General features: G+C 34.7%; 1 protein-coding gene and 1 long non-coding RNA gene across 6 annotated transcripts; one reads left to right on the top strand and one right to left on the bottom strand.

Annotated features, from left to right (window-relative positions):
* Positions 1 to 489: 489 nt before the first annotated feature.
* On the top strand, positions 490 to 13,746 carry LOC106786561 (anoctamin-8-like). 5 transcript variants are annotated; one of them, XM_014748081.1, is made up of 16 exons: positions 490 to 931; positions 2,185 to 2,270; positions 3,256 to 3,416; positions 3,941 to 4,217; positions 4,301 to 4,489; positions 4,765 to 4,950; positions 5,042 to 5,194; positions 5,361 to 5,496; positions 6,120 to 6,175; positions 7,002 to 7,076; positions 7,748 to 8,062; positions 8,866 to 9,063; positions 9,170 to 9,461; positions 10,292 to 10,585; positions 10,800 to 11,067; positions 11,354 to 13,746. In XM_014748081.1, exons 1-16 carry the CDS (start codon positions 688 to 690, stop codon positions 11,850 to 11,852), a joined length of 3,429 nt encoding a protein of 1,142 aa, XP_014603567.1. In that variant the 5' UTR covers positions 490 to 687; the 3' UTR covers positions 11,853 to 13,746. The 5 variants fall into 5 exon arrangements, with proteins under 5 accessions (XP_014603567.1, XP_014603566.1, XP_014603565.1 ...); XM_014748080.1 differs by having other exon boundaries at positions 491 to 931; positions 10,289 to 10,585; XM_014748079.1 differs by having other exon boundaries at positions 491 to 931; positions 10,268 to 10,585.
* On the bottom strand, positions 13,284 to 14,126 carry LOC106786565. The gene is made up of 2 exons (XR_001381662.1): positions 13,901 to 14,126; positions 13,284 to 13,820 (listed from the first exon to the last, which is right to left on the bottom strand). It is a non-coding gene; the product is annotated as an uncharacterized LOC106786565 (long non-coding RNA).
* Positions 14,127 to 14,305: the final 179 nt, after the last annotated feature.

Here is a 14,305-nt window from a genome sequence, read left to right as displayed (position 1 = left end):
ACAAAAAAAAGAGAGAAAGAAATAGAAAGGGAGAAGGAAAGAGATAAAAGAGAGTGAGAAGGAATCGATCGTTTGAACGCGTCGACTCGTCGTCGTCGTCGTCTTACTCGTTACGTACTCGTCACTTTCAATTATATTCCAAAAAGGACAAATATAAAGTACCAAGAGCGCACAAGATACGTAGATGTCCATGAAGAGAAAGGGTGAAAATCTGATATGAGTCCATCGTACCGAGGATTGGCCGTGAATGAGACGAACAACTTCCAAGAGGTGGTATACGTCCTTGTCCTATAGAAACCACCCCCCACGGGAAAGACGAGATTCATCGATCGGGATGAGGGTAAATAGAAAGAGAGAAGATGAGACAGAGAGAGAAAGAGAGAGAGAGTGAGTGAGAGTGAGAGAGGAGAGTGCAGGTGAGAGGGGTGGGCGTGGGGGTGGGTGAGGTGAGGAGGAAGAGAGTGCGACGACATCCGTGCAGATGGCGCGAGTTCGCAAAAGAGGACGTAGTCGTTGTCGACGTTGACGATAGCGACTGGAAAACAAGGAAGAGAAAGAGAGAGAAAGAGAGAGAGAGAGAGAGAGAAACTATGTGGGTAGGGTAAAGGTAAAGTCGGTGGGATATCAGTCCAGTTCAGGCGCAGGAGTTCTCGGTTAAGGACGACAGTCCTGCCCAATCGGGACATTATGCCAGGCGGCGAGGGGTCCCCGATCAAACTCCTCGACCACCACGGAACAACGTCGACAACCCCCAGCGGTAAAACGTCGGCTCAGTGTCCGAAGAGCGATGACGAGGCTGAAATCACGAGTGGGAACGCGACTACTACCGAAAAGGACGCGAGTGCATCCTCGACGATGACGACTGTCCCGGCCGGTGAGGGACTTAGACGGAGGAAGGTCATACACGCGGCTAAAGAAACATTAGACAAGGGTGAGTTTATTCAGACTTTTTCTTTTTTTCTTGGCCTATTATCATTTATTTAATCATCTTGTATTTATACATTTAATTGTGCGTTATGTTAATTGATGAATTCTTATTGTAATATCGGTGAAGTACCATTCGTACTTTCATTATTTTCTATATTCCAGAACGTTACCCCAATTTATCTGCATCTAGGATTTTCTATGTCCTAGAAAAGGTGAATCTCCGACTCTCTTCTCTACAATCATTTCCGCTTGGTTGAGAATCGTTACTTTGATTCTCTACGTGAAACACGCACACCCTGCATGCACCCCCTCTATCCCGTCTTACCACCCACCAACCCCATCGTGTTTCGATCGTCTCTCTCCCCACCCTAACAACTTGCCTTGCTTCTCTCTCTCTCTATACATATCTCTCTATCTATTTCCTCTTTCTTTTTATCTACTTTTTCTCCTTCTCTTTTTTATTCTTTTATTTTATTCCTTTTTGCATATTTGAATTACACGCACATTACACACATATGTATCTACGAGTTTGAAGTAGATTTTTGACGACTGTGAACGCGTTTTATGGTGAGTAGATATCGCGAATAACACTTTGTGAAATGCATTATTATGCTCTAACCGAAAAAAAAAACATGCGTAATATTTCACAGTGCATAATAATAAGCTAATGTCTAACAGTCAACTTGAGCAAATGGGTCGGCGAATGCACATTGACATTCCGTTTTACACCAAACACTAAACAATGACCAACTCGGTCAAAGAAACTTTCTCGCCTTTATATTCTTTTCAAACAATTTTGATCTTTAGACCTAAAACATTTGTGCAACGAGAATAGGGCTCTTGAAAATAGAGAAGTTGCTTTCTTTCATCCCTTTCTCTCCTTTTATCACGCTACTTGTTAATTGATAACAGCTTAGAGAACCTTGCGTGGTGTTCCCAAGCAAAGCACGTTTTATTCACGCGAAATCAACGAATAACGCTTTGTATAGAATATCTTTTGAGGTCGTTTGTCGAGCAACAAGGAATGTAACAAGTACATTGACTCTAATAGAAATATAAGAGCGCCTTTCGAGACTTCCAACATTCACGGGTAAGTATATACGTGTGTGCGTGTATGTAACTTATGTTTATACGTGCTTTAGCAACGTCGTAATAAATCTAATTTTATTTTAGTACCTTCCATTTGGTATTTAAAAATAAGTTCACCAGAGTCCTTCCATTACTGCAATATTGATTCATGTTTGTCTCTTTTCTTAGCATCACGTTTATTAAGACGTAAGATACCATGTACTGGCCACTTGATGACCCCCCGCCGCCTATGGATACAAAAAGTACCAACTCAGGTTCGTATCAAAAATATACGTAAACAAAATAAGAAATATTTGATTTGTTTATCGTAATCGTATTCTTAAATATTCATTATATATTCGGAGAACATACTTGATCTCTTTATTAATGATAAATCGTTCAAACTTGTGTGATATGACTAAATACGCGAAATATGCTTGATATTGAATAGCCAAAAAGGAGAAAATAAAAAAGATATAATATAATATAATATAATAGCATATTGTGTAAGGAAGGGAGAGCATGTATTGTGCCCGTTCGTTATTCATACCCTATAAATTATGAAAAGTTATTGTTCGAGGCATTAATGGTTGCTAGTTAACTGATAATTGCAAACGCGTTACGTGTTTGTAAACTTCCTAATGAATACGAAGGGCCGCTTTATCGCACTAAACCAACCAACCTTATTCATCGTTGTTGTTGCTTCGCGCAAAATGCCTAGTCCAGTTGTTTTCATTATTAAGAGAACGCTTTTATATATTGATTTTGAGTAACTTCAACAAAACTTTCTATCAACTCATGCGAGTGACTTTAACGTGTAGACATTGATAAAAGAATAGATAAGAGGAGAGGAAAAAAAAAGAAAAAGAAAAGAAAGGATAAAAAGTTTCAACGAATATATGAGTATATGAACATTCTTATATATGCGATCGGTACGATATTCATCAACGTGACGGTCGTATAAAGAGTATTCTATGTAGTAGTTAATAGATATATGCCAATATCAGGCAACCTGCTACTGTTCTATGTATTTGGATGACAGCCAGGCCACGAAAAAGCCGTAACCCATTGGCAACATTCGCGGTTCAAAGCGATATACCATATCAAAGTTGTTAGAATCATTCACAGTTATCGTGGCTACGTTATAAAGGAAACGTGTTATCGTTTAAAAGTATCGTAATAATAAATGACGGAGTGAATTACAGTATCTGAGAAAGTGATCGAAAACTGATAGGTTTTTGATGTTCCTTTATGTTATAGAAATGCGACGTCGTGATGATGTTTCCGAATGGTGCAAGCGACGAAACTTTAATGTGGCTTTTAGGTCGACTTCGGGCTGGAACCCCTGGCCTAGTGGTTCACGTCAGGCATCATGCCTCCTCGGATAGTTACGGATTTTACTTAACTGCACCTTTTAGCGTGTAAGTACGTAGTAAGCTGTCTTATTGTCCGTTCAACATTGGACTCGTTAGAATGTTCAGGAAACGTTATACTTATCCTGATACTTTACCCTTCGATTTTATGCAGTTGAAATTGTTTCCTTTCTTCTGTGCAACTTGTATAACACCTTATACGTTCTAATATACTTTTGTCTACGCGTAGAATACGATATCGAGTTATAAATTTAGCATGTAAAGTTCAGAAAATGTCAGAGAATGCAATGCTGTAAATTGTGCATCTTTGCAATTTCTTTGAAAAGTTTCGGTAAATATTTTTTATACTTAAAGCAAACAGATCATAATGATTTTTATATTAAATTATTCTAATATATAATAAACCTTGAAATCAATTTTTTCTATTTTTTGACTTACATTATTCCACTGTCATAATTACTGGAACATATATATGATTTCTCAAAAATATTCTTTTTGAATATCTCTTACCTGATCGAATATTCTTCTCTTGCACGAAATGCATCGGTATGAAAAAAAAACAAATCTTGTAGTTTGTTGAAAGCTGCAGAGGAAGTACACTTGCCAAAGGCTCTACGCCAAGAATATGGCGGAGGATTGAAGGAATTCGTAGGTTCGGAAGCGAGCTGCTTCGAAGGAAGCGACGACGAAGCTCATTTTTTTACTACTCAAGAAAGACAGTCCCTGGTATTACACTTACTTCATACGTTAAGAGCAGGTCCGCAGGATCTCCACAGTTTATCAGGATTAAAACTAGTGGAAGGACAAGCCATAATTCCAAAGTGTATCTCGGCAAGCATTATCTCACAGGTCAATATAAAAACGTATTCCCATATTTATTTTCATTTTTATATTGACGTATAATACTTGATTAAAAACTCAATCAAAAACAGGTCTTCCCATTACATGAACTACCGGCACTAGAACAATTACGAAAGACGTGGGTTCGTGCATTTTTTAGTCCCCAACCATTGGACGAAATTTGTAAATATTTTGGAGTGAAAATCAGCATGTATTTCGCATGGCTCGGACACTACACCACCGCTTTGATCGTTCCCGCTGCTGTGGGTGTCATATACTGGGTAAATATTATATAGAAAATTTAATTTATTGAAATATAAAATAAAATACATACTTATTGTTAATATTATCTCAGCGCATCATATACACTAACCTGATATATCCTACTATATTAATATATATTTTATAACTTTATACCGAATGTGTCCGATGATCATTAGACGTTATTGCAAAGATTATTAATTCTAAGTAAAGTACAAAGTTACAAGTGTCGTTATATTGACGAAGAAAAAACACAAGTGTTGATTTTATTAATTATAATCAAACTTTTCTTAAGGTCGGCATCATCGGTAGGAACCAAGCGGTGGAGGACGTGGCATACGTGCTTTTCTCAGTCTTCAATGTGATTTGGGCGACAGTTTACCTGGAAACTTGGAAACGAAGAGGAGCTGAATTGGCCTACAGATGGGGTACATTGGATCAAAGAGATGATTTATTGGTCGAACCTAGACCTCTCTTTACGGTAAACATTTCGATGGATAATAATGGTGGTTATATATCAATGAAAACAAATAATAAATATGTCGTTTATCGGATGACATATCATTTGATAGGGGACTTTAGAAATATCACCTGTCACGGGAAGATTGGAACCAACTTATCCAAGATGGCGAAGGAATGTTTTCCGATATTTTGTCAGCGTACCCATCATCGCCGCTTGTCTATTTTTCGTCTTCGTTGTCATGATCCTGAGCTTCCAAATACAGGTAAAATACAATATTATTATTGTCACTAATAGCGATTAATAAAGCGTGTATACATTTACTTTGAGAAACTTTGTATAAATTTGTAACAACGAGAGAGAGAAGCTAGTCTAATTATCACCGTAATTTCACCGATTAATCGAAATCTTCACGATATTTCTATAATTAGGATTGGTGGGATGCACGTCTTGAAGCCGGAGGTTACGGATTTTGGTTGAGTTACGTGCCAAAAGTATTACTGGCCGTTGTAATCGCTTTAATGGATGAAGCGTACTTCAAAGTCGCAGTCTGGTTGAATGATTTGGGTATGTATATAAAGACAAAATAAAAAAAAGATAAAAACGTATTAGACTATACGTATCTTTTAATATAATCGTCCCGTTACGAATGCGGCCGATCCATACGAATATTAAACGATCGAGCAAGATCTTATCGATTGTCTTATAATGATCTTTCTTATTATATCCACGGGTACTTATATCTACCATATATATATAATATATAAATATATAAATATATAAATATATAATAAATATATAATAAATATATAATATATATAAATTTATATATTTTTATATATATATATATACACACACTTGTGCACGTCTAGCTAAGAGGCCTAGCATATTTACTTCTAAATCTCTTTTCACGGCTTAGCTTCTATCTAGAAAGAACGATCAAGAAAGTACGATATATCCTTAGACGATACTAAAAAGCTAGTCTCTTTTTCCGATTGTGTATATACTTCCAACATGTATCTACTCTCTATTTCTCTATTATCGTTAAAGAATAATTCTCAAATTATTCGGGTATATTGTGGGTTTATTTATATTATCTTTATTACTTTATTTTTATACATCTTTTGTGGAGAACGCCTATCAATAGTCTATGGTAGATAGTATCTTTGATTTTTGTGTGTTGGACGCAGAAAACTATCGACTAGACACCGAGTACGAGAATCATCTGATCTACAAGGTGGCACTGGTAATGAGATATTTTTTGACAAGTCAAACGCAAATTATGAATGTTGTATTAGTATCGTCAATTTTGTCCTCCTCTAAATCGGATATTATTTCACGAGCTTCTCTCAAACGACACAATATATTATCGTTTTTTGAATTTCAAAAGTCTTGCGCTTTTGCGATGTCATGGTAATAAAATAAAAAAAAAACAAAAAATTTATTCAAAATCATTGCAAATTAACTATGCTCTAGTTAACAATAAGTAAATCATATGGTACGTATAACTATTGTCTTGAACCGTATAATATTCGTATTAATGATAATAGAAATGCACGTTTAATCAGATGATTACAGATTAAAAAAAAAAGAAAGAAAAACAAAAAAATAATAAAAATAATTGTGTAGTGATTTTAGAGGTGGACCTTTTATAAAGTAAGATTAGATCCTTCATTTTATTTTTTTAGTTATGATAACTAAATAAATGTCTTATCGTGGCTGCCTCTATCGCTGCATGAAAATCCTACTTCAAAATTCGCTCTCTGCTTGCGCTTTTTTTTCTAATAGCATTTATCAGTAATAAACGCTTTACTTTATAATCTTATAATAGTATATATATATAGAGATATCTATTTTGCGTGTTATATATGTGTGATATCCGTACGTATATACGTATGCAAATGCAAATAATAAATATATGTATGTCCATGCGTGTACAATATGTATTTGACACTTAAAAAAAAAAAAAAACAAAAAAAAATAAGAGGGGAAGAAAATATAAAAAAATAATAATTTATTCTGAAGTATGTGTGTGTGTGTGGCGAGTGTACAGACAAAACTATTCATTTCAGTTTCAGTTCGTAAACTCCTTCCTATCGTTATTTTACATCGCCTTCTATCTTCAAGACCAAGAAAGACTCAAGGAGGTAAGGAACCCTCTCTCTTTCTCACTTTATTCTCACTACTTGTTGATAACTTTGAACTCACTCTTAATCCTTATAAATGAACATTTACTATTATCTAGAATAGCATCATATTGTCGTGCACATAACTTAAAAAAATATCATAGATATGATAACATCATGCATATAAATCATATACTGTAAACACGAAATATTACGTTGCATTGTATATTGCACTGAGTTGTCCGAAAGTTTCGCGTATCGAATAATAAATATATATTCGATATATATTTTAAAATATAATGAAAGTTGAATATATATATTTAAATTTATATAAAATATAAAAATATTGTTTTTGAATCTTTTCTTTTTTTATTAACATTTTTCAGAGACAATCCATTACATAATATTGAATTAAGATTCGATAAATTATTTGCTTTTTTGTATAAATGTTGTCATTTGTACATATGATTCATCCTGCAAAAATAAATAATGTTTAATGTTTTTTATGTTAACTATATTGTCCAATATTCATGCATTAATATTTGTAATTTTCTTCATATTACGACTATACAAGTTTAATGAATCATTAATGTACAATTGAATTATTCATGAGATATTAAGAAAAATAAACGAAAAAAAAAAGAAGAAAATGCTAAATAACTAGCGAAAAGGTATGATATTTTATTTTTTAGCAACTGGCCGCGTTACTAATAGCTCGGCAAGTGATTGGAAATCTTAAAGAATCCGCAATACCATATCTGATAGAGCAACTACGGCTAGCGCAATTGAGTTTCGAGCTTTTCGGGGCTCTGAGTCCAAGCGAAGCAAGATTACCACCTGGTAAGGACGAGGAGGACGAAAAAATAAAGAATTCCGATGAGAAGGATGAACGAGCAGAAAGTGGAAAGACGAAACAACCGAGGAACGTTAGCCAAGCTGAGTTGGAGAGTTCTCTCTACAGAGTAGGACACACCACTAATTCTCTTCTTAGTGACGTTACTTTGAAGGTTTGATTTAGATTTAGCCATTTTTTTCTTTCTTCATTCCTTTTATATTTTCGATGTACCTAATCAGAGTTCCCCTAAGAACGCACTAACGGATAACTCGTGCAAGAAAAGGAATACTGCAGTAACTATAGTCATTCGATTCTATTCAAACGGAAACATGCATGATCTTTGAAAATATTGAAATCTTTGATATATCGTAATAATGTATCGAAGGTCGTTAGGACGTTAGTTCCTTGTAATTTGGAAACCCTTAAAAACTGCTTCTCTCCTACCAAATCATTTCCTCTATTCTATATTATCCCTTATATAGATAAATGAATATTTTCTTTGCTCATATTTAAGTGCTTATTATGATTCGAACACTACCAAAAAAAAAAAACTGGCTAATACTACGCAAAACATCTTTAGGCTGTCCCTAATGAGATACGTTTATCGGTTGTAATCAATATAAGCAAATGTATCAAATTATTATACATTAACGAGTCACCCTCCAGGCGAACGGACTTTTTATTCAATCTAATAGAAAGAATTAAGTACATGATCACGTATAAAAAAAAAAAAAACATATTTCACATATGTAGTTACTAATAATTGGTTATCTTAAATATGCCATTACTGCGATTTAAATAGTGTCATGCATGATCGTTAATAGAACGCAAATTACACGCAAAAATAGCATGTGATAGATAAATAGAAAATCGCACAATATAAAAGATATCGCGATAGCGAAAGTACAATTCGTTTGCTTTATTATTGATAAATATATCTGTGTTAAAAAAAAAAAAATGACATTTTATTTACAGTACGATCGAGCATTTTCTGAACATCTGGAAATGCTCTCACAATTAGGATACGTGTGTCTCTTCTCGTCAGCGTTTCCTTTAGCTGCCGTAGCAGCATTACTTGGTAACCTGATCGAATTACGAGGAGACGCATTTAAATTGTGTTACGTGCTTCAACGACCTTTCGGGCGTAGAGTTTCTAATATCGGCACTTGGCAGGTAAATCGATCCTTCTTTTTTTTACAAGTATGTGTGTGTGTACCTATATACCATTCATAATTTTCTAATCGATTTCATATCACGGCATATGTATACTTTTCTATAGAACGCTATGGAAGCTATGGGATTTGTCGCAATTTTAGTTAATTGCGCGTTAATCGGTAGAAGCGGACAAGTACAACGTATGTTTCCAGAGATGTCAGCGACGCAAACAATTTTGTTGATAGTCGCTCTGGAACACATTATGTTGGCAATCAGATTTATCATCACCTGTGCCATACCTGATATACCACATTGGGTTGCCACGGAAATGGCTAAAGTTGAATTCTTAAGAAGAGAGGCAGTGAGAAGATTGTCTTCGACACCGTCACCTGAACAACAACCATCTACTATTATAGGTAAATATACGTTCACGTTGAAGAGATATATGTCTCTCTTATATATGAGAAGGTCTAAGCTAAACGACGCACAGTGTTCCGAAATCTCGAAGAAGTGAAAAAAATATGAAGATGTTAGCTTAATTTTTTTCGAATATTTGTAGTTAAAATTTACATTCGTAATTATATTTTTTTGTAATTACATAAAATGGTGGATAAACTATAAGATTTTGACAAGCACGGTTGTGCATTAGCATACAAGATCGTGGATAAAAACTATTAAGGCAAATAAAGGCAGGTTTTTATTTTTTAATAAATAATTTAAACCTAATCAGAGAGATCTCGTTCAATGCGATCCAATATGTAACTTTAAACTCGTTTGAAAAAAATTGTTCTCATACCACATCGACGAAAAACATGAAGCCATCCTACTCTTTATTAGCAACTACATTTATTATTTATGTAAATTTTGAGAAACATAATTCATTTATACTTATTGTCAAGCAAAGGTTCCATATTTATATGTTGACAAATATTAAGTGCATTATATTTGTTTTAAAGGACCGGAATTTTCGGGGTGTAACGAGTCAGACAGATGTAATACGCTCGACGCTTACGTTTCAACTGATAATTTACAGGTTTACATACAAGTATTTATCTATTAAAAATAGTTGAAATATAGACCCTATGAGATCCACTAAACATATTCCTATGATTTTTCTACATTTTCGGGATTTGGTCATACTATGCGACGGTGGGACTAACCCAAGTTCGTCCCATTAGTCCTGAACCTTCTCCTATTAGCTATTAATCTTGCCCAAACTCAGGGAGATTCGTGGTGAGTCCAGCAGACGGAGAAACCGAAGAGCAAAACCTGTTGGACGAACGTACCGGAGAGACCTCGCTGCCCAGCCAACCAGATACACCTACTTTAGCTTCAACAACCCAAACACCGAGCAGACCATCTACTCCAAGTGCCGCTTCCATACCGAGAATCGCAGAGACACCATCGCTTACAGCCGAAACACCCGGTAGTATTGGAAGTAGCAGCGAGATCAGCAATTCTTTCCTTTCGGAAAATAATATTGGCAGTAGTCGAGATATTCATAATACACCGAGATGCTCCATACCTGGAGGAGAGAGAGGTTCGAATATCTCCTAATATCAGAGTTTCGAAAATCCTTTAATACGTTAACTGCCGTGAGGTCACCAGTGATCTCACCATAAAAAATAAATAAAACACAGTTGTACAAAAAATTTCAACAAAATATGCATCCCATAATAGAAAAAAAAGTGTCGGCAATCAACGTGTTAAACAAATCAAAGAATCATATTATTTCGTGTTACTCGTTATAACAGGCCGACGATCAAGGGAGTGGATAAACAACGAACCAGAATCATCGAACACAGGAGATCACTACAGTCATCATTTAACGATCGGTCCTCACGGAGGTGTCGATTGGGTACGCAAATTAGGCTTGGAACCAGGTGGACGAAAATCGAGCGATTCCGAAATAAGTGGGGTTGGCTCTGTAGCCGGAACTGCTGACGAATTAACTCTCCACAGATCAACCGATTGCATCGTTTCAAAGGATTTAGCTTCGTCCTCGGACAGTGATCTATTAAAGTACAAATTAGAGATTATAGATAAATATTATTTCGTTCTAAGGGTTTTTCTTGTTTTTTCTTATTAGTAAGTTTTATATGCATTATATTTTTTATTCCATTTTTTATTTCCATATACATATATATCCATTCTACTCTATAAAAAAAAAAGGAAGGTAATAGGACAAAAAGAAATATCGTACATATAAAATTTACTAACATAAAAAAAAAAAGCAAGAGACTTTAAGGACAATCTAATTTGCATCTATAACTGATAAATGTTTGTTTGTTTGTTTATGATCGTTAAGGTCTGCACCACCATGGGTGATAACTCATAGAAATCCAAAGTTCCGTTTCTCGCCGGAGAAAGAGAAAGAACGAGAAAAGATCGAGAAACAGCAATATTATCAGCATCATCAGCAAAGAGAAACAACACACGAACATCGTGATCGACAAGCGTACGTTCCCGAAAAAGAAAAGGATTCGGGTGTAGGTGGTCTGTCAGATTCGAGCAAGACAATTTCCAGCCAAGAGGAAGAGAAACCAAGTAGGGAGGATCGGGAAGCAAAGAAAACGAGAGTTAAACAGAGTCTTATGAAGAGGGCACGCTCTGTCGCTATTTTCTCATTGAAATTAAAGGAACGAAGAGCAAGAGAGGCTGAACTTAAAGCTAAGGAAGCAGAAAGGGAAGCTAGATGGCAACAACCTCAGTCATGCGTCGGTGGTGAATTGTCTTGCATTCCCATAGAAAAGCTTATATCTGTGGACGACATCGCAGCCATGGAGATACGCAGAATGAATCATTAAAGAACACGCTTCGGAAACTTCGAATTTTGTTTTACCGCTAATAAGTAGAATTATTCGTGTACGCGATCGCGATACATAAGAGAAAAAATATAAAAGATAAGATAACAGAAAGAGAAAGAGAAAGAAAGAGAAAGAGAGAGAGAGAATGAGATTAAGCACGTTTTTGTGTTGTTGTACAAAAAATACCGATGGATTCTGAAGAAAAAATTGTTTCAACGATGATGATAGTGATTGGTAATAAAATGAGAGATTGAATGAAAGGAAGAAAAAGAGAAAGAAAATGAGAAAGAGAAAGAGAATATGAGAAAGAGAATACGAGAATGGAACAAAGGAACGTCGCACAAAATAACGAATCTGCGCGAGATTACGGAACACCGTTCCAGTAGAGACGTCCATAGAAAACAAATCCTACACCACATACCATTCTTAGAGATTCACGTTTTAACATAGATCATAGTCTCTTTGCAAAGTTAATAGAGAGAAATATCTCGTTAAGCTGTAAACGTCCTGCTAGTGCCGTCATTTTTGCTGTAAGTCCACGAGCGAGTAATAAACTAACTATTGACTTCTTTGTAACGTCGATTTATCTACGTTAACGCGTTTATCCTACTTCTTTCCAAGTTAACAAATTTGTCCTTCTATTAAAAATTGACCTGCTGAGAAAGAGGAAAAATAATAAAAATAAATATACGATGCGTAAAAGAGTAAAACTAACGTCAATCAGGCGTAATGCGTTACAAAGAAGCCCTTACCGCCACGAAATTGTGGAATACTTAAGATAAGCTAAAACATAAAATACATATATATATTATATAATAATAATATTATATAATATATATATATATATATATACAATAATATTTAGATATTTGTAAAGTACATGCCAGATAGCTGACACGTTGGTAGCGAAATTCCGATTGGAAGATCACCGAAGGTGAAATTGTTATTGTTGCTGAAATATAAGTTGTTACTTACTGTTAACTAGACGTTGACGGGTAAACCGTTCAACGAGCGTTCGCTAAGTAAATTTCTAACAGAAAGCTATATCGTATAATGCACACACGCATGAGAGGTTAAGGGAAAACAAAAAGAAGGTAAACGTGCTACAGGTCGCACCGTACTTAGTACGCGAGCGTCTATTTCCGTTTTCCTGGAATTTTTCGAAAAAATCGAAATGCTTCTATTTTCATTAACGTTGATGTTAACAATTTCTTACTTGATGAAGATTATAATATTTTTTTTAATACATCGAGTTTTAATGCGACGAATTTTCAGGCTCGATTCTATTTGTATATAATCGAATTGCGCGACGAAGAAATATCAAACCACGAACTTATGAAATTAATTATATATGGCCTAGCACGCGCCTTCTCCCCTCTCGCCGTTCCTCCCCTGGCAGACCTCTTGTCCTCTGATTACAAATATTTTTTATTTTGCATAGCGTTAAAGTATTTAATTCCACGTTTTATTACGAACTTTTAAGATCGACGATTACGAAAGATCAATGCGTCATTTAAAAACATATATATAATATATACAAGCGCATTCACACTTACATCAACAAACACACATACTTACATACAACATACTTATATACAACATACTTACATACAAACATATTCACACTCCTTCACAAATATACATGCATACAACACACTCACGCTCATATACTACATACATATTTATATACACAAATACAATCAACAAGCGCGAGTTATCTTTTTAGCATATCCAACGAGAAAAGTGACAAAAGATTCGTTCGATAAATGCAAAGTCGATAGATTAGTTGCTTCCGTAAAAGAAAAACTTTAAAAGCACTTCAGCGACAAGCATCTGTGTTTGTTAGATGTTTTGTATAAAACAGGAACCGAGCAAATAAAAAATATTCTATAAAGAACTTACTTGGAAATCATTTTTTTCTCATATCCTGTATGATGCATTCACATGTTCATTGTTTAACTATAGTATCTGTTGAAATACAAAATTATTTACATTCAGCCATTAATACAATTAAAAATAACTAGAACTCTATTTTCAATATAACCTACATATGTATATAGCAGTTAATTAATGAAGTGAAATAGAAAAACATTCCCCGCAAAATGTTGCGCGGAAAGTGTTGTGCGCAAAGTGATGTGCGCAGAGTTGTGCGCAAAGAGTTGTGCGCAAGATATTATGTGCATGCGATTACATATAAAATTAAATTATAAAACAATATACAAATAGTCATACGTAATATTAGAATATAACATATAACACAAATTACTCATTTTCATAAAGAAAGCCTCTAATATATTTTAATAAAAAGATATAAAACTTGTCTTATAAATTGGTAAGAATAAAAGAAATTAATAAATTTGTCAATGGTTTCATCCTCAAATAACGTATCTTAACATGTAAATTAACATTCCAACTATTTTTTATTTGAATAATTATTGCGCATATTTAACGTA

Source organism: Polistes canadensis, unplaced genomic scaffold (assembly GCF_001313835.1).
Source record: "Polistes canadensis isolate GaletaPanama2010 unplaced genomic scaffold, ASM131383v1 scaffold_77, whole genome shotgun sequence".
NCBI lineage: Eukaryota > Metazoa > Arthropoda > Insecta > Hymenoptera > Vespidae > Polistes > Polistes canadensis.
The sequence above is the reverse complement of the archived record's forward strand: the minus strand, read 5'-3'. Positions and strand labels throughout refer to the sequence as shown.

Coding starts and splice junctions, on each gene's coding strand:
- LOC106786561 (XM_014748079.1), top strand. CDS start 688: ATGCCAGGCGGCGAGGGGTCCCCGATCAAACTCCTCGACCACCACGGA. Junction 6,176..7,001: donor TGATCTACAAGGTGGCACTG/GTAATGAGATAT, acceptor TATTCATTTCAG/TTTCAGTTCGTAAACTCCTT. Junction 11,068..11,353: donor TCGGACAGTGATCTATTAAA/GTACAAATTAGA, acceptor ATGATCGTTAAG/GTCTGCACCACCATGGGTGA.